This window comes from Mauremys reevesii, linkage group 14 (assembly GCF_016161935.1).
Source record: "Mauremys reevesii isolate NIE-2019 linkage group 14, ASM1616193v1, whole genome shotgun sequence".
Classification (NCBI taxonomy): domain Eukaryota; kingdom Metazoa; phylum Chordata; order Testudines; family Geoemydidae; genus Mauremys; species Mauremys reevesii.
The window spans coordinates 1789110-1813966 of NC_052636.1; the positions used below are offsets into that span (position 1 = coordinate 1789110).

Consider the following 24857-nt stretch of genomic DNA (forward strand, 5'->3'; position numbering starts at 1 on the left):
AGCTCTTTGCAAAGAGAGACACTTTCCACCGCCCCCTCCAGCTCTTTGCAAAGAGACACTTTCCTGCCCCGCAGCTCTTTGCAAAGAGAGACGCTTTCCCGACCCCCACCAGCTCTTTGCAAAGAGAGACGCTTTCCGCACCGCCCCCGCAGCTCTTTGCACAGAGAGACACTTTCCCGCACCGCCCCCGCCAGCTCTTTGCAAAGAGAGACGCTTTCCCGACCCCGCAGCTCTTTGCAAAGAGAGACGCTTTCCCGCACCGCCCCGCAGCTCTTTGCAAAGAGAGACGCTTTCCGCACCGCCCCCGCAGCTCTTTGCAAGAGAGACACCCCCACCAGCTCTTTGCAAAGAGAGACGCTTTCCCGCCCCCAGCTCTTTGCAAAGAGAGACGCTTTCCCGACCCCGCATTTCTCTCACTCACCTGCAGCCGCTGGCTCGGGGGCTGGTCCCCCGGGCAGGAGAGGTTAATCCCCCCCCCAGCACCGACCCCCGGGGAGCAGCGGCTCGTATCGCCCCGCCCGGGAGCTGCCCCGCGTTTCTGGCCTTTGTTTCCCGGCTTCCGCCCCGGTTGCTCCAGCCCCTTCCTGGGCCGAGCCCCGGTCCCCCCCCCGGGCTGCGGCAGCGCTGCGTGGGGACGGGACCGAGCGAGCCCCCACCCCCGCCGGGTCCGGCAGCCCCAGAACCGCTGCATTGCTGACTGGGGGGGGGGGGCATGGGGGCGTTAGTGTGAGGGGAGGGGCTGTGAGGGGGAGGGTCCATGGGGGTGTCAGTGTGAGGGGGAGGGGCTGTGAGGGGGAGGGTCCATGGGGGTGTCAGTGTGAGGAGGGAGCTGTGATGGGGAGGGTCCATGGGGTGTCAGTGTGAGAGGAGGAGCTGTGATGGGGAGGGTCCATGGGGTGTCAGTGTGAGGGGAGGGGCTGTGGGGGCGGGTCTATGGGGGTGTCAGTGTGAGGGGGAGGGGCTGTGATGGGGAGGGTCCATGGGGGTATCAGTGGGGGGATGGGCTGTGATGGGGAGGGTCCATGGGGGTGTCAGTGTGAGGGGAGGGGCTGTGGGGGAGGGTCCATGGGGTGTCAGTGTGAGGAGGGGCTGTTGGGAGGAGGGTCCATGGGGTGTCAGTGTGAGGGGAGGGTCCATGGGGGTGTCAGTGTGAGGGGAGGGGCTGTGATGGGGAGGGTCCATGGGGTGTCAGTGTGAGGGGAGGGGCTGTGAGGGGAGGGTCCATGGGGTGTCAGTGAGGGGAGGGGCTGTGAGGGAGGGTCCATGGGGTGTCAGTGTGAGGGGAGGGGCTGTGCGGGGGAGGGTCCATGGGGGTGTCAGTGTGAGGGGAGGGGCTGTGATGGGAGGGTCCATGGGGTGTCAGTGGGGAGGGCTGTGATGGGGAGGGTCCATGGGGTGTCAGTGTGAGGAGGGGCTGTTGGGAGGAGGGTCCATGGGGGTGTCAGTGTGAGGGGAGGGTCCATGGGGTGTCAGTGTGAGGGGAGGGGCTGTGATGGGGAGGGTCCATGGGGGTGTCAGTGTGAGGGGAGGGGCTGTTGGGAGGAGGGTCCATGGGGGTGTCAGTGTGAGGGGGAGGGGCTGTGATGGGGAGGGTCCATGGGGGTGTCAGTGTGAGGGGAGGGGCTGTGAGGGGAGGGTCCAGGGGTGTCAGTGTGAGGGGAGGGGCTGTGGGAGGAGGGTCCATGGGGGTGTCAGTGGGGAGGGGCTGTGATGGGGAGGGTCCATGGGGTGTCAGTGTGAGGAGGGGCTGTGAGGGGGGAGGGTCCCGGGGGTTGTCAGTGTGCGGGGAGGGGCTGTGGGGAGGAGGGTCCGGGGGGGTGTCAGTGTGCGGGGTGCGGCTGTTGGGAGGAGGGTCCATGGGGGTGTCAGTGTGAGGGGAGGGGCTGTGATGGGGAGGGTCCATGGGGTGTCAGTGTGAGGAGGGGGCTGTTGGGAGGAGGGTCCATGGGGTGTCAGTGTGAGGGGAGGGGCTGTGAGGGGGAGGGTCCATGGGGTGTCAGTGTGCGGGGGTGGGGCTGTGTTGGGGAGGGTCCTTGGGGGTGTCACTGTGAGGGGAGGGGCTGTGAGTGGGGGTTATGGAGGGTCTCTGTGAGGGGAGGGGCTGTGATGGGGAGGGTCCATGGGGTGTCAGTGTGAGGGGAGGGGCTGTGAGTGGGGGTTATGGAGGGTCTCTGTGAGGGGAAGGGGCTGTGATGGGGAGGGTCCAGGGGGGTGTCAGTGTGAGGGGAGGAGCTGTTGGGAGGAGGGTCCATGGGGGTGTCAGTGTGAGGGGAGGGGCTGTGATGGGGAGGGTCCATGGGGTGTCACTGTGCGGGGAGGGGCTGTGAGGGCGGAGGGTCCATGGGGTGTCAGTGTGAGGGGAGGGGCTGTGAGTGGGGGTTATGGAGGGTCTCTGTGAGGGGAGGGTCTGTGATGGGGAGGGTCCATGGGGTGTCAGTGTGAGGGGAGGGGCTGTGAGGGGAGGGTCCTTGGGGTGTCACTGTGAGGAGGGGCTGTGAGTGGGGTTATGGCGGGTCGCTGTGTGGGGGTGGGGCTGTGATGGGGCGGGTCCATGGGGGTGTCAGTGTGAGGAGGGGCTGTGAGTGGGGTTATGGAGGGTCTCTGTGAGGGGAGGGGCTGTGATGGGGAGGGTCCATGGGGTGTCAGTGTGAGGAGGGGCTGTGAGTGGGGTTATGGAGGGTCTCTGTTTGGGGACGGGGCTGTGTGGGGGCGGGTCCATGGGGGTGTCAGTGTGAGGGGAGGAGCTGTTGGGAGGAGGGTCCATGGGGGTGTCAGTGTGAGGGGGAGGGGCTGTGATGGGGAGGGTCCATGGGGGTGTCACTGTGCGGGGGAGGGGCTGTGAGGGCGGAGGGTCCTTGGGGGTGTCAGTGTGAGGGGAGGGGCTGTGAGTGGGGGTTATGGAGGGTCTCTGTGAGGGGAAGGGTCCATGGGGGTGTCAGTGTGAGGGGAGGGGCTGTTAGGAGGAGGCAGCCCCGGGGGACTCTGCTGTGGAAAAGCACTTCCAGCGGCAGGCAAGTGTCCGACAGAAGCAGGACTCGATGCTTTAGGAACGTCTGGGTGCATTGGATGGGGTAGGAGGCTTTCGGCAATAGGTCTGCAGTACGGCCAACCCCAGATGTTCAAAACTCACGAGACTGGCTTTAAAATCATGAGATGACACAAATAATCGCTTTGGGGGGGGCGGTCTCTTGATTTGCCTTCTGCTTGTCGAGCCGTTAGCATGCACCGGGGTCCCGTTCGGTAGCTGTCTGCACAGCCAGGAGGGCTCGAAACTTCCTTTGTCTTGGCGACTGAAGGCTGAAACCATCGCAGAGCCGCTTGACTCCAGGAGCTGGGGCTTTAGGGAAAACAATAATTCTCCTGAGACTCGTGGCAAACTCCTGAGAGGGGGCAACGCTGAGTCTTTATTCTGGGGGATGCCCCGGAGCGCTGCTCAGACAAGGCTGAAGTGCAGCTCCGAACCGCTGCCTTTCCTGAGGGGCGGCTTGGGGAGCAGCAGGGTGTCCTCAGGACCAGACCAACCCTGCAGGCCCCAGGGGGCAGGGAGCCGCCTGGCTCAGGCTGGGAACGCTGCTCCCCCGAGAACTGCCCTGACTCCCTTCTCAATTCCCCCTCACCCTGGAGCTAAGGCCAGAGCTGGGGGTTTCTCCTTTCACTCCCGCTGGGGAGTGCAGGGTCCCCGGGGCGTTCCTGGAAGAGCATTTGGGACTGAATTGGGGACACCGGCCTGTCAGGACAGAGAGCTCAGGTTCAGACTAACATTGGGGTTTTTTACATTTTTTAATAATAGGCTCTAATCCTTCAATCCCAGTGTCACCCTGGCTAGACCTGTGTCAGCCTTGCAGGTGAAAGCAACCAGCTCTTTGCATGCAGGAGAGGGGAGATCAATCACCTGTCAGTCACTGCACATAGAGGAAGCGTGTTGAGTTACATCCCTTGTGTCCTGGCACCATCGTGTGGCCATTTCCTTCCCCCCCTTTTGGTGAAAAGTTTTGTTATTTTTACATCCTCAGCAGACCCAGGAGCGGGGGCTGCCTCCATGGCCCACACACCCACTAGAAGGTGACAGACGAAGACCCTTAAAACCATCTGTCAGTCACTCTGGGAACCTGTCTCTGCTCACAGCTGCCAGGCTGCCTCCAGCCCACCCATCCTGCTCATTAGTGGTGCAGGAATGAATCATTTTGCTAGCACATGTGACACCAGGGAGAGATGCTTTTGCCAGATGCATTGGTGGTATAGTGGTGAGCATAGCTGCCTTCCAAGCAGTTGACCCGGGTTCGATTCCCGGCCAATGCAGAGATGTGTTTTTGCCTCACGTTGGGTGATCCCAGCAGGTCAGACGGGACAGAACTATGTAGCGAGCTGTAGGAAGCATCCCTGTGTCACTGGAGAAAGCCAGGAACCAGGGGAACACGCACCTGTAGCGCCATCTCTTGTTTGCACCAGGCTCAGTGGAGAAAGTGCAAATATAAAGATTTGTGTCTGTTTTTGCTGCTACAGATTCTTTTGTGTTCCTGTAATAAAACCACAACCCACAGTTCAGCGCCAATGTGGCCACAGGCACTTCCCTCAGAGGCAGCTGCAAATGTTACTGGTCTGCAACTGAATCGGGCCTTTCACCTGCGCGTGGCTGGGCACTACACACCCTGGCTGTGGTTGGGGGCCCCTCGCAGCCCCAGGGGGAGAGGGTTCAGTGCAGCGTGGGAGGCAGGCCTGGCCCGGGTGTCAAGCCTGGCAGGGAAAATTAAACCATCCCACCCCTGGCTCTGCCCCCGCCTGGTTTGTGTTGGGAGTGTGCAAAGCAGAGAACATGGATCCAGGCATGAGGGTCGTTGTTTTCCGAAGGGTTTTGTGGGGAGGAAGGATCATTGGGGGAAGAGCTGGGTACCAAACGGAAGACAGGTCTATGGGAAGGAGGGGTAGAGACCATAACCATCCACTGAGGATGGGATTCAAATCTATGCAGATTATCAGCATCACTTTAACCGCTCGGCCACCTCATCTGAGCCGTTTTATCTCATTTAACACTTCCCAAAGTCAATGCTGCTTGGAAGCTTTTTGCCAGGACAGGGAAGACCAGGACGGGAAGGTTTGGCTTTTAAAAAACATCCTCTGTGGTATGTACAAGACTAAATGCAATGACCAAAACCGAAAAGACCCCCCCCCCTGGGGGGCACAGAGCCCGGGTTTGCTGTTCAAAGTCTGTATTTCAGAAATTTCCAGCGTTAGTATCCAGGTTCGTTTGTCAGCCCGAGGGGAGAATTTGGGGTTTAAGAACATAAGGAAGGCCGTACCGGATCAGACCAAAGGTCCATCTAGTCCAGTATCTGTCTGCCGACAGTGGCCAATGCCAGGTGCCCCTGAGGGAGTGAACCTAACAGGCAATGATCAAGTGATCTCTCTCCTGCCATCCATCTCCATCCTCTGACGAACAGAGGCTAGGGACACCATTCTTACCCATCCTGGCTAATAGCCATTTATGGACTTAACCTCCATGAATTTATCCAGTTCTCTTTTAAATGTTGTTATAGTCCTAGCCTTCACAACCTCCTCAGGTAAGGAGTTCCACAAGTTGACTTTGTGCTGCATGAAGAAGAACTTCCTTTTATTTAAAAGCAGCAAAGAATCCTGTGGCACCTTATAGACTAACAGACGTTTTGCAGCATGAGCTTTCGTGGGTGAATACCCACTTCGTCGGATGCAAGTAGTGGAAATTTCCTTTTATTTGTTTTAAATCTGCTGCCCATTCATTTCCTTTGGTGACCCCTAGTTCTTGTATTATGGGAATAAGTAAATAACTTTTCCTTATCCACTTTCTCCACATCACTCATGATTTTATATACCTCTATCATGTCCCCCCTTAGTCTCCTCTTTTCCAAGCTGAAGAGTCCTAGCCTCTTTAATCTTTCCTCATATGGGACCCTCGCCAAACCCCTAATCATTTTAGTTGCCCTTTTCTGAACCTTTTCTAGTGCTAGAATATCTTTTATGAGGTGAGGAGACCACATCTGTACACAGTATTCGAGATGTGGGCGTACCATGGATTTATATAAGGGCAATAATATATTCTCAGTCTTATTCTCTATCCCCTTTTTAATGATTCCTAACATCCTGTTTGCTATTTTGACCGCCTCTGCACACTGCGTGGACGTCTTCAGAGAACTGTCCATGATGACTCCAAGGTCTTTTTCCGGATTAGCTGTAGCTAAATTAGCCCCTTTTGATACTCTTCTCCGAACACGTGTGAACAAAGAGACTGTGTATGTTGCTTCTCCCTAGCCAGATGGGTTTGTTCGTGCAACGGGAACAGGTAAGAGGAGTCACAGTGTTACGCAGAGCGCACTTTACGATTGCCTCAACTCCTATCTCCCAGCAAAGTCAAGCAACCAGTCAGGAGGGGCAAAGGGGTTGGGGGGGGGTATAAAACACAAAAAGATCAAAGAAATGCCCGTAGCACAACCTCACTCCTTACCCCTCCCATGGGGTGCACCAGAGGTGGGACAAAGACCCACCATATAAAAGCGAGGGGAGATCAATCACTTGTCAGAGTCACTGCTCATAGAGGAATTGTGTTGTTACATTCCTTGTGCCTGGCGACCTCGTGTGCCCATCTCCTTTCGGAGAAAAGTTTTGTTATTTTGCGCAGGACAGGCCCAGGAGCGGGGACTGCATCCATGTACCGAACGCCCAGACCAGGTGACAAACACCCTTAAAACCAGGCAGCCGTCCCTGTTAAAGCCATCTCCCTTCTCCAGCTCAGTGACAGCCTGAATCATCCCGTATCCCGGCAGAGACTGGAATCAGCCACAAACCCCTCTGTAGGTAGTGGGAAGGGACACAAACATTTACTTTAAAAGGGGCTGAGGTTTGTCATTCTGGTCATTTATCTTTGTTTCCCTTCGCTGAGGGGAGAGGTGGGGTTGGTGACACCTCCCCCGGGGACGTAGTACCTCCATCCCCAGTCACTGTGGGAACCTGTCTGTGCTCAGAGCTGACAGGTTGCTGCCTGTCCACCCATCCTGCTCATTGGCGGTGCAGGAATGAATCATTTTCCTAGTACATGCAGCACCTGGGAGAGATGCTTTTGCCAGATGCATTGGTGGTATAGTGGTGAGCATAGCTGCCTTCCAAGCAGTTGACCCGGGTTCGATTCCCGGCCAATGCAGGGGTGAGTTTTTGCCCTGTCTGGAATGGGTTTAATGTCAGTCACATTGGGTGATAATCACATTCCCACATCCCAGCAGGTCATTAACCACACGGCAGCGGATGGGACTGTGTAGCGCTGTAGGAAGCATCCGTGTGTGACTGGAGAAAGCCAGAAACCAGGGGAACACGCACCTGTAGCGCCTTGTCTGGTTTGCACCAGGCTCAGCGGAGAAAGTGTAAATATAAAGATTTGTGTCCGTTTTTGCTGCTACTGATTGTTTGTGTTCCAGCAATGATATCATACTGCCTCTATATAAATCCATGGTACGCCCACATCTGGAATACTGTGTGCAGATGTGATCGCCCCCATCTCAAATATATATATTGGAATTGGAAAAGGTTTAGAAAAGGGCAACAAAGCTGATCAGGGGTATGGAACGGCTTCCTTATGAGGCGAGATGAATAGACTGGTGTGATGGGTTCGATCACAGAGACCCCCTTGGGACTGTCACCTGATGTGCTGAAATTACCTCTGAGCCCATTTTCTCTGCCAGACGGGGACTTCAGAACCCTGCCTTGGTGAGCCAGACACGCCAGCCTGCTGCAACACAGACCCAGGGTCTGAACCACATCCCCAAAGCTGCAGACTTAACTGAAAATGGTCAGCAGGTCACCTGTCTCCAGCACCCGGACACCAAATTCCCACTGGGATCCAAACCCCAAATAAATCCATTTTACTCTGTATAAAGCTTATATAGGGTAAATGCATAAATTGATGCCCTCTATAACACTGATATGCACAGCTGTTTGCTCCCCCAGGTATTAATCATTTACTCTGGGTTTATTAATAAACAAAATGATTTTATTAAGTTAAAAAAAAGTAGGATTCAAGTGGTTTCATGTAATAACAGACAGAACAGTGATACTCTTCTTACATCGTGTCCCGGTGAGAGCAAAGAGCTGCCAGAGCTGGCGTTGTGGGCTGCTGTGGTTACCTTCCCAGATGCTGGAATAATTTGCAGCACGGAGACCTGGCTCAGGGCTGATCAGCAGGAAGATCTGAGTTAGCAGTTTGCATCAGAAGCTTGGCTTTCCCATTGAGGAATCAGACATCAGTCTCCTACGGGACAGGCAGGGACACTCACCCCTATACTAACGAGGAAGAAATTAGGAGCTGCTTTTGCACAGGCAGAGAAGAGAATCGGCCAGGGAAGCTCCTCACTGAGCTGTGGCTGCCACAGACCCAGCTGGGATCTGCAGTAGAGGGAAGGGCCGAATTGGGGGCATTGTCCCAGGACTCCTCGGGGCTTTGCCAGCAGGTTGGGGGGTGGCAGTAGGGTCTGAGCTGGGGCAGTAGCAGGTAAAAGCTTGCAACCATAAGCAAAACCCCAAACCCACAATGCATTGGTCAGTGTCCTTTGCCTCAGTTTCCCACCTAACAGTGGGAAAGTCTGACAAACAAATGCCCCTTTAACACATCTCCCCCCGGCCCTCCATCGTACCCCAGCGCAGGTGGGTTAGTGCAGACCCAACATTCAGAGGTGTGTTCACAGGGGTTCACCGCCCACCTCAGAAGTCTCTGAGGCGGCTGTGCAGACCTGCAGCTATGACAGCCGCTTTTCTCGGGTGCTGGCTACTCGCTGCCTTTTCTGCCATGTTCTGAGGCTCCCCTGCTTAACCCTGGTGTTCAGTGATTGCAGCTCTTCGTGATCGCACTGGGTAGCCGGGAACCTCACTGCCAGTGCAGCCTCTCCCTTGGCTTTCCCTGCACCAGCGTCCTGACACCAGGTCTGAGACAGAACCCCAGAGGCGCTTATCAGTAATTCCGCTCTGCTAGTCACCGAACAGAAACAACAACTCTCCCTGGAGCGTAATTAGCTTTGTCTTCAAACACTGAACCAGTAAGAGCACGTCTAGGACACTTCAGGCACAACTCACCGTAGCACACGAGAACATCTGCCCCCGCCTCCTCCTCACTTTCTCTGGCATTTGGCGTCTCTCTCCCCCCGGTCAGCAAGGAAGGTTCAGTTTATATATATACAGTTCAATCAGTTGTATGCAGGCCAATAAAAGATATAACCTCACCCCCCCCCCGTAACCTCTCAATCAGAGCAGGGTAAGAAAACTCTGCTGCCCTTTACTCATGCAATAAGGAGAACAACATCTCATTGCACTGAGCGATTTGTAACCCAACATCAGCCAAAACTGCTCCTTTTGGCAAAGCCGCCCCACCCTGCTGCGGAGCTAAGCGGAGTAGGTGGGTCTGTGCAAACACGGTCTGTTCCTGACGTCTTCCCCCAGCTCCTCACTAGATGTGATGGGGGAGCTCACTCAGACCCTGCTTCCACTAACGTATTTTAAAACGCCTCATTGTCCCTACCTCTGCTGGGCTTTCTATCAGTTATTGAGCAGCTCAGATGAGGTGGCCCCGTGGCTAAGCTGATGCTGCTAATCCATTGTGCTCTACATGTGTGGGTTCAAATCCCATCCTCATCAAATGTGTTTAATCTTCTCCCCTTCCTTCCAAACACCCATCTTACCCACTTTGGTGCAGTAACAGACCAGAAATAAAACCAATTGAAATATGAGATTGCTAAAAGTTCAGGAGTCCAGCTTTTATCTCCAAAGGTAACATACTCAGAACCTCCTCCAAACGTCCTGGGACTTCCCCCCAGATTATTAAAATGCCCCATCCACAGCAAGCCCATGACAGTGAAACACAGCCAGGGTGTCTAGGCCAAGCTGTTCTGAAGCAGGCAAGTGAAACATTTCTCTCTGTGCTTCCCTTGGAGGTTTGTTTGCCTGGGAAAATAAAATCCCCCAAATGGAAAATTGTCTGCTGAAAATCCAGTCCTGCTCTGTTCTGGCACTTTGATTTGAATGTACTGTTGTTCTTCTCTTCTGGTTTCTGAATTATTTCAGGTTTCGGTTGGCAAAAAGATCAGTTTTCAATTTCTAAGCACAAAGGGGGAAAGTATGTTGAAAGTATCTATATTATACACATACACCTCATCCCTGGGGAATTACGAAATGAAACGTTCCCAGCTCCAGTTATGAAGAGAAAAGAGAAGGCGGGGGGAGCGATGAGCAGAGCTTTCTATTTAATATGGAAATTTAGAACATGCTGTAAAATCCACAAGCTGATTCACACACAAAAACCTAGCAAGAAAAACTCCCCAAAGGAGTCAGAATCACTGGGGGTGGGGGCTGTGGCATGGGGCACTGGGAATAGGGGGGTGCTGTGCAGCAGCTCATTGCCTTGTGGCAGCAGATGGTGCAGTACGACTGGGAGCCATCGTCATCTCCTGGGTGCTCTTGGCCAACCTCAGTGAGGTAGGTCGGGGCACCTGGGCAGACATGGGTGCTCCTGGAGGACCTCGGTGAGGTCTGTCAGGGGCACCTGGACATAAATGGGAGTGACTCCAGGTCATTCTCAAGTTTATTCTCATGGAGATTCAGTCTGCCTGGAAACGATGATGGCTACAGTCATACTGCACCATCCGCTGGCGAGCACCCAGGAGACGACGACGGCTAGCAGTCGTACTGCACCGTCTGCTGCCAGCCTACCCCTTGCTCCCCTCTCCCTCCCTCCATGAAAGCAACGGCTGACAATAGTTTCGCGCCTTTTTCTGTGTGGGCGCCATATTGCTGTCAGCATCGTCATCCACCCGCCGTTTCCGCTGCCACTCTGCTCTTCTGCAGACGCCATACCACGGCAAGCATGGAGTGCGCTCAGATCACCGGGGCAGTTATGAGCATTTTAAACACCCTGCGCGTTATCCAGCAGTATATGCAGAACCAGAACCTGCAAAAGCAGGCGAGGCGAAGGCAGGGCGGTGACGAGAGTGATGAGGATATGGACACAGACTTCTCCCAAAGTACGGGCCCCAGAAATTTGGACATCATGGTGGCAATGGAACGCCAATTCTGGGCCCGGGAAACAAACACACACTGGTGTTGCGGGTCTAGGATGATTCCCAGTGGCTGCAAAACTTTCGCATGTGTAAGGGCACTTTGATGGAACTTTGTGACTTGCTTTCCCCTGCCCTGAAGTGCAAGAATACCAAGATGAGAGCAGCCCTCACAGTTCACAAGCAAGTGGTGATAGCCCTGTGGAAGCCTGCAATACTAGACAGCTACTGGTCAGTTGGGCATCAATTTGGAGTGGGCAAATCTACTGTGGGGGTTTCTGTGATCCAAGTAGCCAACACAATCAAAGAGCTGCTGCTATCAAGGGTAGTGACTCTGGGAAATGTGCAGGTCATAGTGGATGGCTTTGCTGCGATGATTCCCTAACTGTGGTGGGGCTACAGACGGAACCCATATCCCTATCTTGGCACTGGACCACCAAGGCAGCGAGTACATAAACCACAAGGGGTACTTTTCAATGGTGTTGCAAGCACTGGTGGATCACAGGGGATGTTTCACCAACATCGACGTGGGATGGCCAGGAAGGGTTGATGACGCTTGTATCGTCAGGAACTCTGGTCTGTTTCAACAGCTGCAGCAAGGGAATTACTTCCCAGACCAGAAAATAACCACTGGGGATGTTGAAATGCCTGTCGTTATCCTGGGGGACCCAGCCTACCCCTTAATGCCATTGCTCATGAAGCCAGACACAGGCAGCCTGGACAGTAGTCAGGAGCTGTTCAACTATGGAGCTGAGCAAATGCAGAATGGTGGTAGAATGTGCATTTGGACGTTTAAAAGCATGCTGGCACAGTTTATGAACTCGGTTAGACCTCAGCAAAAAATATTCCCATTGTTATTACTGCTTGCTGTGTGCTCCACAATCTCTGTGAGAGTAAGGGGGAGACGTTTATGGCAGGGCGGGAGGTTGAGGCAAATCACCTGGCCGCTGATTATACGCAGTCAGACACCAGGGCAGTTAGAGTACAGGAGGGTGCAGTGCGCATCAGAGAAGCTTTGAAAACCAGTTTCATGACTGGCCAGACTACGGTGTGAAAGTTCTGTTTCTCCTTGACGAAACCCGCCCCTTTGGTTCACTCTACTTCCCTGCAAGCAGGGCCAGCTCCAGGCCCCAGCATGCCAAGCGCGTGCTTGGGGCGGCATGCTGCGGGGGCGCTCTGCCGGTCGCCAGGAGGGCAGCAGGCAGCTCTGGTGGACCTCCCGCAGGCGTCCCTGTGGAGGGTCCGCTGGTCCCATGGCTTCGGTGGAGCATCCGCAGGCACGTCTGCAGGAGGCCCACCGGAGCGGCGGGACCAGCAACCGCCAGAGTGCCCCCTGCGGCGTGCCGCCGTGCTTGGGGCGGCGAAATTGCTAGAGCCGCCCCTGCCTGCAAGCTAACCACCCTCCTCTCCCCCCTTCGATCACCACTTGCAGAGGCAATAAAAACGTCATTGTTTCACAATCATGCATTCTTTATGAATTCATCACACAAATAAGGGGTATAACTGCCAACGTAGCCTGGGAGGGGTTGGGGAGGAGGGAAGGACGAGGCCACACTGCACTTTGAAACTTACTGAATGCCAGCTTCCTGTTGCTTGTGCAGTCCTCTGGGGTGGAGTGCTTGGGTGCCCAGAGGCGCCCCCACCGCGTTCGTGGGCGTCTGGGTGAGGAGGCTATGGAACTTGGGGAGGAGGGCGGTTGGTTACACAGGGGTTGTAGTGGTGGTCTGTGCTCCTGCCTTTCCTGCAGCTCAACCATACGCCAGAGCATATCAGTTTGATCCTCCAGTAGCCTCAACATTGCCCCCTGCCTTCTGTCAGCAAGCTGACGCCACCTATCACCTTTCAACCCGCCACCTATCATCGCATTCATATTGTGCTTTCCTGGACTCTGACATTGCTTGCCTCCACGCATTCTACTGGGATCTTTCAGTGTGGGAGGACGGCATGAGCTCAGAGAACATTTCATTGCGAGTGCGTTTTTTTCGCCTTTTAATCTTCGCTAGAGGATAGTGTGAGTGTTGAAACATTTGCAGCTGTGGGAGGGAAAAAAAGAGAGTAGTAGTTAAAAAGACACATTTTGGAGAACAATGAATTGGCAATGTAAACGGAGCGGTTGCGGTTTTCGGGTTAACGTGCAGCACAAACCCAACTAACCCCTCCCCCTACCCATCCACTCAATTCTCTGTGATGATTGCTTCACCCCTCCTCCCACCACATGGCTAGCGGCCACCTCTGAATGTCCCCTTAATAAAATTACCCTATTTCAACCAGGTGACCATGAGGAATGACCATCCAGGAGAGCTTCATAGAGATGTCCCTGGAGGATTTCCGCTCCATCCCCAGACACATTAACAGACTTTTCCAGTAGCTGTAGTGGCCGCGAATGCATCCCAACTCTTCAGGGCAAATTAATCATTAAACATGCTTGCTTTTAACCATGTATTATATTTACAAAGATACACTCACCAGAGGTCTCTTCTCCGCCTGGCGGGTCCAGGAGCCCACCTTGGGTGGGTTCGGGGGGTACTGGCTCCAGGTCCAGGGTAAGAAAACAGTTCCTGGCTCTCAGGGATAACGGTTTCTCCGCTTGCTTGCTGTGCGCAACCTCCTCCTCCTCCTCATCTTCCTCAACCCCAAAATGTGCATCCCTGTTGCATGATAATCCATTGACGGAGTCAAAGCATAGGGGTTGGATAGTGGTGGCTGCACCCCCTAGAATGGCATGCAGCTCATCATAGAAGCGGCATGTCTGGGGCTCTGACCCCAAGTGGCCGTTTGCCTCTCTGGTTCTTTGGTGGGCTTGCCTGAGCTCCTTAAGTTTCACGCTGCACTGCTGCGGGTCCCTGTAATAGCCTCTGTCCTTCATGCACTTGGAGATTTTTGTCCAATGGTTTGGGCATTTCGTCTTTTGGAACGTTGTTTTGATAGCACAGATTTGTGTCCCCATACAGAGATCAGATCCCGTACCTCCCGTTTGGTCCATGCTGGAGCTCTTTTGCGATTCTGGGACTTCATCATGGTCACCTCTGCTGATGAGATCTCCACTCACCTGCAGCTTGCCACGCTGGCCAAACAGGAAATGAGATTCAAAAGTTCATGGGCCTTTTCCTGTCTACCTGGCCAATGCATCTGAGTTGAGAGCGCTGTCCAGGGAGGTCACAATGGAGAACTCTGGGATAGCTCCCAGAGGCCAATACCATTGAATTGCGACCACACTACCCCTGGCAAGGCCGATTTCAGCACTAATCCCCTTGTCAGGGGAGGAGTACAGAAATAGATTTTAAGTTCTCTTTAAGTAAAAAAAAAAAAAAAAAAAAAAGCTTAGTCGTGTGGATGGGTGCAAGGTTAAATACATCTAACGCTGATAAATTGACCTAAACGCGTAGTGTAGACCAGGGCTATATGATCACAGTGTTATTCGATTCCGTTCCATAGTTAGATGTACAATTTTAAAAGCTACTCTCTCTCTGGTAATACATCCAATAGCTCTGAGTATTCATTCCTGATGACTGAACTGCTCTTGAGCTTTCTCCATGCCATAACGGAGGAGTGGAAAAAAGACATGCACAAAAATAAATTGTTTTAGTAAATAGTCATTTGTCTCAAAATCCACCAAAAACCTGAACTTCACCCTATCATAAAAAACTAACTATCCAGTTACGTTATCAAAAGCCCTCAGGAAAGAGAAAAACCCACAACACATAAGAGAATAAGACAGTTTCAGTATCATATAAAATGAAATTCCAGATCATCTTACATTTCATGATGCCAAATTAGAACCGGTTTTCCTATTACGCTGTCCTCTGATCCAGTCAAACCTTCTTCACTCAGCACCACATCATTACTATTCAGTCACGCTAGTTACAAAGGTTTTAGCATCATCATAATAGGGAAAAATCAGCCAACCTTCCCATCTGGAAAGGCTGAAATGATACTTTTTTTCTACCTTTCCTCCTGCCTTTTAATTACATCTCACTATATTCTAAATCAGAAAACTGGTAGAAAAAAACTACCTCCTCTTCAGCACAACCACAAGTTATGTCAGAAAACCTGAGAACGAGACTCTTTCCCAACCAGGAAATCTGGTGACTAACATTCACTTTGCAATGTGATGCTCAGGGTTTATCAGGACTAGGACCGGTAATGGAGATCAGGTCAGCACAAGGGGAAAGCTAACCACAACCACCGCACCTGGGTTATGTCCGCCCTGAAAAGATAGTTGTGTTTTTACACCCAAATAGCTGATTTAAGCAACTTAGGCCGTGTCTACATTAGAGACCTTACAGCGGCACAGCTGTAGTGATGCAGCTGCGCTGGTGTAAAATCTCTTGTGTAGTCGCTCTATCCTGGTGGGAAAGAGCTCTCTCGTCAACATAATTAAACCACCCCCAACGAGCGGCAGTAGCTGTATTGGGGGAGAAGCTCTCCTGCCAACACAGCGCTGTGTACACTGCCAATTATGCTGGCAAAACTTGTGTTACTTGGGGGGGGGGTGTTTTTCACACCCCTGAGTGACATACCTTTTGCCGACATAAGTGGTAGTGTAGACGTGGCCTAACAATGTACAGTTCTAGTGGAGAAAAGGCACAGCTAGTTTTTATGTCATTGTAGCCAGATCAGGTCAACCCTCTCCCTCAACTCGGGCTGATGGACATTTCTGTCAAAAGGGACACAGACTCCCATAACTCAAAGGACAAAGGGAGTTGATAGAAAGGATCACAGGATTCACCCCAAAGTAAGGAGAGTTGCAAAAGGTAGAAGGCATCAACTCACCCGAAGGGAGCTGAGAGACTACAGTAAAGGAATTGGTGCAATCAATCTTCAAGACCACTACGTGGGAATTAACCAATGTATTACCAAAACAAAACCCAAACCAAAAAATCTTTGGGCAGCCCTACTGAATACAAGGATAGTGTTATTCTCCTGTGTGGATTCTCTGATGCGTGATGATCCATGAACTATGACTGAAGCCTTTCCCACACACCGGGCATGACTAGGGCTTCTCTCTTGTGTGGATTTTTTGATGTGAGACAAGCCGTGAGCTAGAAGCGAAGCCTTTACCGCACTGAGGGCATCCGAAGGGTTTCTCTCCAGTGTGGATTCTCTGGTGCTTATTAAGCTCTGAGCGCCGAATGAAGCTTTCCCCGCACTCACAGCAAGCGTAGGGTCTCTCTCCTGTGTGGCTTCTCTGATGGACGATAAGCTCTGAGTTCCGACGGAAGCTTTTCCCGCACTCAGCGCATGTGTAGGGCGTCTCCCCTGTGTGGAGTCTCTGATGTGTGATAAGATTTGATCTCTGACTGAAGCGTTTCCCGCACTCAGAGCACGTGTACGGTTTCTCTCCCGTATGGATTCTCTGATGTGCGAGAAGATGAGTGCGCGAACGGAAGCTTTTCCTGCACTCGGAGCATGTGTAGGGCGTCTCCCCTGTGTGGATTCTCTGATGCGTGATCATCTGTGATCTATCAGTGAAGCTTTTCCCACACTCAGGGCACGAGTAGGGTTTCTCTCCTGTGTGGATTCTCCGATGTGAGACAAGCTGAGAGCTACAAGTGAAGCCTTTCCCGCACTCAGGGCATCTGTAAGGTCTCTCTTCAGTGTGGATTCTCTGATGTATGACCAGCAATGAGCTTCGAGTGAAGCTTTTCCCACACTCAAGGCATGTGTAGGGTCTCTCACCTGTGTGGAGTCTATGATGTATGACCAGCAGTGAGCGCCGAGTTAAGCTTTTCCCGCACTCAAGGCACGTGTAGGGTTTCTCACCTGTGTGGATTCTCTGATGCGTGACAAGGTTTGAGCTCTGACTGAAGCTTTTCCCGCACTCGGGACATGTGTAGGGCCTCTCTCCCGTATGGGTTCTCCGATGTGTGATAAGATGTGAACTATGACTGAAGCTTCTCCCGCACTCAGGGCATGAAAAGGATCTCTCTCCTGTGTGGATTCTCCGATGCGAGACAAGCTGTGAGTTAGAACTGAAGCTTCTCCCGCACTCAGGGCATGAATAAGGTTTCTCTCCTGTGTGGATTCTCTGATGCGAGACAAGCTGTGAGCTAGAAGTGAAGCCTTTCCCGCACTCAGGGCATGAGTAAGGCCTCTCTCCTGTGTGGATTCTCTGATGTGTAACAAGCTGAGACCTATTAATGAAGCCTTTCCCGCACTCAGGGCATCTGTGGGGTCTGTCTCCAGTGTGGATTCTCTGGTGCTTTTTAAGCTCTGAGCTCCGAGTGAAGCTTTTCCCACATTCACAGCAAGTGTAGGGTCTTTCCCCTGTGTGGTTTCTCTGATGTACGATAAGCTCTGAGTTCCGACTGAAGCTTTTCCCACACTCATGGCAAGTGAAGGGTTTCTCCCCAGTGTGGGTTCTGTGATGCGTGGTAAGGTTTGAGCTATGACTGAAGCTTTTCCCGCACTCGGAGCACGTGTACGGTCTCTCTCCAGTGTGGGTTCTCTGATGTCTGCTAAAGACTTTCTTATGTCTGAAGGTTTTCCCACACTCCAGGCAGATGTAGGGTGCTCCTCCTGCGTTGAGTCTCTCATATCTAATAAGGTCTGAGCCTCTACTGAACTTTTTCTCTGGTCTGTGCTGACTCTCACAGGCGTTTGCCTCTGCACAGCTCCCGGAAACATTCCCTTTGGATCCTTCCGATAACGTCCCATGTGCTTCTACTTGCTCAGCGTCGTCTTGCTGAGGATTCTCCACCTCATTCACCATCCCACCATCTGCTGGGATAGAGAGAGAAACCGGACACAGGTCACTCCCTCTGCCAGGGAAAAAGGGAACCTCAGAGAGAGGAATGGAAGAAAGGGGGGAACAAACGAAAGTAAGTGATGGAGAGATCAAACAAAGAAAGAACTGAATTTCCCCCAAACCTTTCCCCAGAGGAGAGAGATGAGGGGATCAATTCTGGGTCTAAATCTCAACCAAACACTCAGGGAAAAAGTAGATTGGGGAGGGAGCTACTGTCAGGTGTGAGTCAGGACACGTAAGAAGTCATAAGTGAAGACTGCCAAGAGGATGCCACACCTCCTGAAAACAATCCTGAACACAGAGAGCTCACAAGGGCTTTGTAGGAATCTCAGATATTTCCTTAATTCAGGGACAGATTTTGAGTTGGTTTAACTGATTCCTCACCTGTGCAGGCCTCTCTCAGGGTCTCTCTTTTCTCAGGGTCCTGGAGGTCTGGGACCCAGGGTTCCTCCCCTTGTTCCAGCCAGGAGATCACATCAGGTTTGGAAACTGGAAACCCTGCACAAGCGACAGAAAACAAGCGAGATCAATCGAATTTCTGGGATACTTGTGTCACATTCTGGGAGTGCAATCCTCACAATGCTTTGCTGTTGTTTGTCAGTGTTCCAGGCTGGGAGCTACAACCTACCATAAGAACGGCCGTACTGGGTCAGACCAAAGGTCCATCTAGCCCAGTATCTGTCTACCGACAGTGGCCAATGCCAGGTGCCCCAGAGGGAGTGAACCTAACAGGCAATGATCAAGTGATCTCTCTCCTGCCATCCATCTCCATCCTCTGACAAACAGAGGCTAGGGACACCATTCCTTACCCATCCTGGCTAATAGCCATTTATGGACTTAACCTCCATGAATTTATCTAGTTCTCTTTTAAACCCTGTTATAGTCCGACACTTCAGAACCTCCTCAGGCAAGGAGTTCCACAGGTTGACCGTCCGCTGTGTGAAGAACTTCCTTGTATTTGTTTTAAACCTGCCGCCCATTAATTTCATTTGGTGACCCCTAGTTCTTATATTATGAGAACAAGTAAATAATTTTTCCTTATCCACTTTCTCCACATCACTCATGATTTTATATACCTCTATCATATCTCTACAGAGATCGGCACTTCCAGAGCAGGGGAATAACGTACTAGAGAAGGCTCCTTTTCTTCTTCGAGTGATGGTCCCTATTGTATTCCACCGAGAGTGAGCAACGAGCAGTACCTAGAGAGGTGGAGGGTGAGAGGAAGACGACGGAACTGTGGAGTGGAGGACCTTTGCACCGAATGAGCTGTCTGCCACAGAACCACACTTGTAGCATAATGAGAAGAAAAGATGTGCACCCAACTCCACGTGGTCAATTGCTGGTATTCTCATGGAATGGGCCCATATCCCACCTGGTGGGACCATCCTGACAACTGAGAGCAGAACTCAATTCACCCTGAGACCCACTTCGAGATTCTCTGGGTGGATATGGCCTGGCCTTTAATTCTCTCCGCTATGGCAACAAATAGTCAGGCAGATCTCTGGAATGGCTTTGTCCTTTGTAGGTAAAAGACCAGGGACCTACGTACATCAAGGGAGTGAAACTGCCGTTCCTCATTCAAAGCATGTGATTTGGGATGCAGGTGAAGTGAGACTGCTCTCTGCTAGCTACATTTCCGAATGCTTACGTGTAGACGGTGTTGCGTGGACGACTGCACTGTCAGAATAGGTGGATGGGCTCTGTGGACTATAGGCTGTTTCTGAGAAGGTTCACAGGCCCGTTGGTGGTAAAACTGGAGATTCTGTAACACTGTGAGAAGACGGCAGGTGATAAAACGTTTGCTTTGGAGCTGATGTATATATGCCTAAGGATCACAGAGTGGCTCTGGAATCTTTCAGCGAGTGCACAGAGTCATCAGTCTTTTGACTGAAGAGGTGTGATTCATCAAAAGGGACATCTTCAATCGTGTTCTGCACTTCTCTGGGGAAACCAGGATTCCCTCCTCATGACAACTGCACAAGGATGTGTCTGCTGAATCAACCACAGCCTGAAGTATCGACTTTGCGACCAACTTGCCTTCCTCTAGACTTGACAGGAATTGGGCATGATCCTGCTGAGAAAGACTGTAAGAAGTCGTATTTGGCCATCACTGCCAGGTAGTCTGAGATCCAGAACTGGAGGCCGTCCAAGCAGAAAACCTTTCAACCCATAAGGTCCAGTCCCTTGCCTTCCTTGTCAGCTGGGGTGGAGCGTGGGTGCTATTTAGCTCACTCTATAGCAGCCTGAATCACCAGGGAATTGGGCAGAGGATGAGAGAATAGAAACTTGGAACCGTTGGGGTGGACAGGGGGAGGACACTGTACCTCTTTTCTACCCCTTTTGGGGTGGGGGGTGCACATGGGCAGGAGATGGCACACGGTATGTGTCTGTTGGAGAGTGTCCTCGTTTGATAGGGCCACCCTGGTCGGTACCAACATGTGCAAAATGTCCCGCAGGTGGAGCTGCCTGTGCTGCTCCTCCTCCAACTGTATTTCGAGAGCGTGAGCTGTCCTTCATAGCAGCTCTTGAAACTGACAGTAGCAGTCTGGGGGAGAGGAGAGAGTCCATGACACAGCCTCGTCTTGGGACGACGAGAGAAATCCCTCCAGATCTGTCAGTACCATCGCGGCCGGGCTGATTGGGGCATCATCCAATCCCGGTTTCAAACGCCTACTCGGCGAAGGACAGGTCTGTGCTACAGGAGAGGATTCCCGTGCTGAACAGGACTGTTCTGAAGGAGAATATTGGGGCCACGAGTTCCCATATGGCCAGCCTGGTTGGATCCTGCTGTTGCAGCGCTAGTGCCCAAGGGAGTCAGGTACCAGTAGCTCCTGGATTGAGGTAAGGGAGGGTATTGCCATCGGGACCTTCTGAGAGTCACATCTTCAGAATGGAAGCGATGGACCATACGTAACATCCGGGCCCTCAGACTCAGAGGAGGAACCAGAGTCCGGCATCAGTGATGGTGCTGATGGAGCAGGGCGTGTCACAGGATCACAGCCAAAGAGCTGGCCGGTTGGATACAGGGGATGGGGCCCTCTCAGTAGGACACACCGAAAGGTCATCCTCCCCTGAGTGAACAGTTCATGAGGCCCGGGGTGGGAGGGTGGAGCAGCTGTGAGTCTCCCTGGAGTCAACGGCACCAGGTCTATGGACGGAACTGGGGCCAGAAAGGGGAAATGTCTCGGAACTGGTGATTCACCGGACGTCAGCATAGCCCATGCCGGGGTGTGCGCGTCCATACCTGGAACTGGCAGCTCCAGCAAGTCATGCTGCTTTTTGTCGCTCTTGGAGCGGGGTGCCTCTCCTTGGCCAGAACTCATGGACGGCACGGCATCTTTCTTCGACCTGGAGGAAGACTCACTGCTATGCCTACTACATAAAACAACAAAGTCCTTCTAATGAGAGGCTTGGACTTGACATGACTCACAGTCATCTTGTGTATGGACTTAGCATAACCCACAGCCACCTTGTAGGCTCAGCCACCATACGTTGCAAACAAAACTATGGAATTGGGGGAATCTGGCCTTGGCAGACAGACAGAAAAGTATTAGCGGCAGCTACAGCCCTACTAATTGGAGATAGATATTCACAAAGTCATGAGAATGGATAAATTAACCTTGAGTTTCTGCAATTTCTGTCTGATAATAAAAAGTAAGAAGTTTTGCTGTTGCTAAAGAAATTTTACATAGTTAGAAAGTGTACTTTAAATAGACATCAGCAAAGAATCCTGTGGCACCTTATAGACTAACAGATGTTTGGGAGCATAAGCTTTCGTGGGTGAATACCCACTTCGTCGGATACTTTAAATAGACAGAGTCCCAGTCTACTGCTGGTTAAGCAATTCTACCCTGACAGTGTATTCCACTAACAAAGCACAAAGATAAGTAGACCTTGAGAAGTTTTAACTAACTTTGAAAAAAATACAAAAGCTAATGTGCAGGCGGTCTTAGGCGTGTGAACCCCTGTGTTGGGAAGATGAACGGCTAGTGTTTTTGCATAGCTATAATTGGTTGAAGCATAGATAAGAGAAATCCTCATTTTAACTATGTAATGGGGGTCAGAAGACGGGATCGTTGGATCTTAACTCCAAGATACAGCTCAAGACCAAAGGTGCCAGGACTTTTCCCCCTGCACGATCGTACTGCGCAGAAGACGGAGCCCCAGACGAGAGCAGATCCAGACTGGCCAGCGGGAGACGTCCAGCTGTCTTTGCTGGGAGGGGTGAGCATTAGATGTTTGGTGTGTGTATTCTGTTGATTTGATGCTAATAGAGACATGCACGTGTTTAAGGATATGACTGTGTAAGGCTCTTTCATTGGGAAAGGGCCCTACAGACCTGTAGCACCCTGCGTTCACTAGGAAGGAATACTGGCCCTGAGCCCAGGGAGGGGTGAAGTTGGGCCTCTTTCCTCCCTGCATACCCACAAGGACGGGGAGGGGCTGGGTGTGGGTTACAGCCTGACTAAATAAAGAAAATGCGTCACCAGGGATGAGGGGACAGCAGAAGCTCTGACTTGGACCGGGTGGCAGTGACAGGGAACTGGAGACGCAGACAAAACCACAAGGCAACACAAGGGCGCACACGTGACCCCACAGACACTACTACTATAAAATGCCCCGGCTCTGGGAGCACGGCGCATGAGCCTCAGTGGAATTCAATAGGGACCATCGCTCAAAGAAGAACCTGCTTTAATCAACACACACGGCAATGACAAAACTCTCTAGTGTAGATGTAGCCATAGTTAGGTCAGCCTAGCCCCCACTTCAGACACAGCTGGGTCTGTGGAGCAATTCTCGGCTGGCCACTTTCAGCTGTTGCAGTGTAGACGTGCTTTTAGTTCCAAGAGACTCTCTGTGCGAGCTCGTAACAGCTATGTAACAAAAACACCTTGTGTGTCCTGGTCTTTACACCCAGATTCTAGTAATATCGAGCACAGAGGGAAACTGAGGGATGTACTGGAATCACAGAAATATTACCAACATTCCCACATCCAATGGTCATGGCCCTCAGAGAGAAAGCACAGGTTAGGGGCTGGACTTTAAAGCATCCAGTAAGGATAAATGAAATATATTGTTTAAAAAAAAACATTTTTTATGCCATTGGTCATTTAAAATTTGTGTACGTCTAGAAATGATACTGGGATGGGACATAAGCCAAAGGGGAGGGGAACAGGACACAGAACCCAGTCTACACATGTATGAGTAGTAAAGGTATAGAGCAGGGGTAGGCAACCTATGGCACGGGTGCCAAAGGCAGCACACGAGCTGATTTTCAGTGGCACTCACACTGCCCGGGCCCTGGCCACTGGTCCCAGGGGCTCCGCTGCTGGCCTGGGGTTCCGGCTGCCGGCCGCCTGCCAGCTGAGGTTCCGGCCACCGGCCCATCTCAGCCTGCTGCTGGCCCAAGTCCCGGCCACTGGTCCGGGGGGCTCTGCTGCCAGCCTGGGGTCCCCACCACCAGCCCGGGGCTCTGCAGCCACCCCCAGCTGTGGCCCACTGGCCCCACCCTGGGGCAGTGACGGGTGCAGACAGGGGCCAGAGGGGGCGCAGCTCAGCACCCTCACCTTACAAATTGTCCCAGCGCCACTGTAAGATATTTTAAAGTTCTGAGTTGCTGCTTACATCACTATCACACCACGTGGAACAGCGCAGCTGCGTTTGACATTGAGATTAGAATAGACATGCAAGAACTGGAATCAGAATTTTCTGACAGATTTCAAGATTCCCAGTGATTTCGCCCAATGCTTTCTTTTCTAATTAAACCTGAAAAGTTCAACGAAAGCAACTTGGATTTGTCTGTATTTCAGTGGATGGGTGTTGAAGATCTCAAAATGCAGATCATTCAGTTAAAAAGCTCAGAATTGTGGGCATCAAAGTTTGGAAATCTGTGGAGAGCACTTGAAGCTACCCAGAGAGATCATGGGACCTCTAGTCTGATCTGCTGGACGCCCCTGCCAGTGAAATTTAACTGTTTGAAAAAAATTGCGTTTGCAATGCTTTCAGCATTTGGATCCACATATCTGTGTGAACAGGTATTTTCACACATGACATCTGTCCTCTGTCCCAATCAAAGCCGGTTAACAACTGATCACTCAGAAGCCTGTGTGCAGCTTAAAGTATCCAAATCCGTGCCAGCCATTGGAAAACTCCGCAAGGAAAGCAAGGGCAAGGATCACACTAAACTGATAAGATCTGCATTTTAATTTAATTTTAAATGAAGCTTCTGAAACATTTTAAAAACCTTATTTACTTTCCATACAACAATAGTTTAGTTCTATATTATAGACTTATAGAAACATTAATGTATGACTGGCATGCAAAACCTTAAATTAGAGTGAATAAATGAAGCCTCGGCACAGCACTTCTGAAAGATTGCCGACCCCTGGTATAGAGTTATTACTACAGAGGTTCTTTAGAGAACCCACGGCTTCTAAAAACCAAAGGGACAGGAATCCTTACCCAGCGAGGCCACGTTCTCGTAGTTCTCCTGCATGACGTGTCTGTAGAGGACTCTCTGAGCGGGGTCCAGCAGAGCCCACTCTGACTCGGTGAAATACACAGCCACCTCCTCGAAGGTCACCCGCCCCTGGAATAGCAAGAGCCCCCCACTTAGTAATTTAGTACAACCCCAGGATTCATGGGAGAGCAGGAACAGGAAAATGGAAGCTTGGGGACAGAAGGGGTAGCACAGTCCCACTCCCACCCTGAGCAGCCAGGAGGCACCAGACTGAGGGGAGAAAAAGAGGGACCCTCACGCTGCCCAATGAGGGGAGGGGTCTTCATGTTCATTACACATCTACTAGCCAGAGGCTGATACAGGAAATTGAGCCCCTGGCAGGGTCAGGGACAGCCTCCTGGCGGGAATCCCACTATCTCCCCCCCGTAAAATGATACATAAACAAACACCTGGAAGAAAGAGGAAGTTGACAGGAAAAAAATGTTAGAAGCTTGGAATTGCAGAACATTAATAAGGCGAAGCAGGTTGCAGATGAGAGAGTCTGGGAGAGTGGTAAATAATGACGTGTGTCAGTTGGCTCGGGCTG

The 24857-nt window shown here is 51.9% G+C and overlaps 1 protein-coding gene and 2 non-coding genes across 3 annotated transcripts; 2 read left to right on the forward strand and 1 right to left on the reverse strand.

Annotated features, from left to right (window-relative positions):
* The first annotated feature begins 4227 nt into the window (after window positions 1-4227).
* TRNAG-UCC lies at window positions 4228-4299 on the forward strand. The gene has a single exon. It is a non-coding gene; the product is annotated as a tRNA-Gly (tRNA).
* Window positions 4300-7096: 2797 nt separating this feature from the next.
* TRNAG-UCC lies at window positions 7097-7168 on the forward strand. Its single transcript has one exon. It is a non-coding gene; the product is annotated as a tRNA-Gly (tRNA).
* A 7164-nt stretch (window positions 7169-14332) lies between these two features.
* On the reverse strand, window positions 14333-24317 carry LOC120381426 (gastrula zinc finger protein XlCGF57.1-like). The gene is made up of 3 exons (XM_039499616.1): window positions 24274-24317; window positions 18193-18306; window positions 14333-17783 (listed from the first exon to the last, which is right to left on the reverse strand). Exons 1-3 carry the CDS (start codon window positions 24305-24307, stop codon window positions 16054-16056), a joined length of 1878 nt encoding a protein of 625 aa, XP_039355550.1. The 5' UTR covers window positions 24308-24317; the 3' UTR covers window positions 14333-16053.
* Between the last annotated feature and the right edge of the window lie 540 nt (window positions 24318-24857).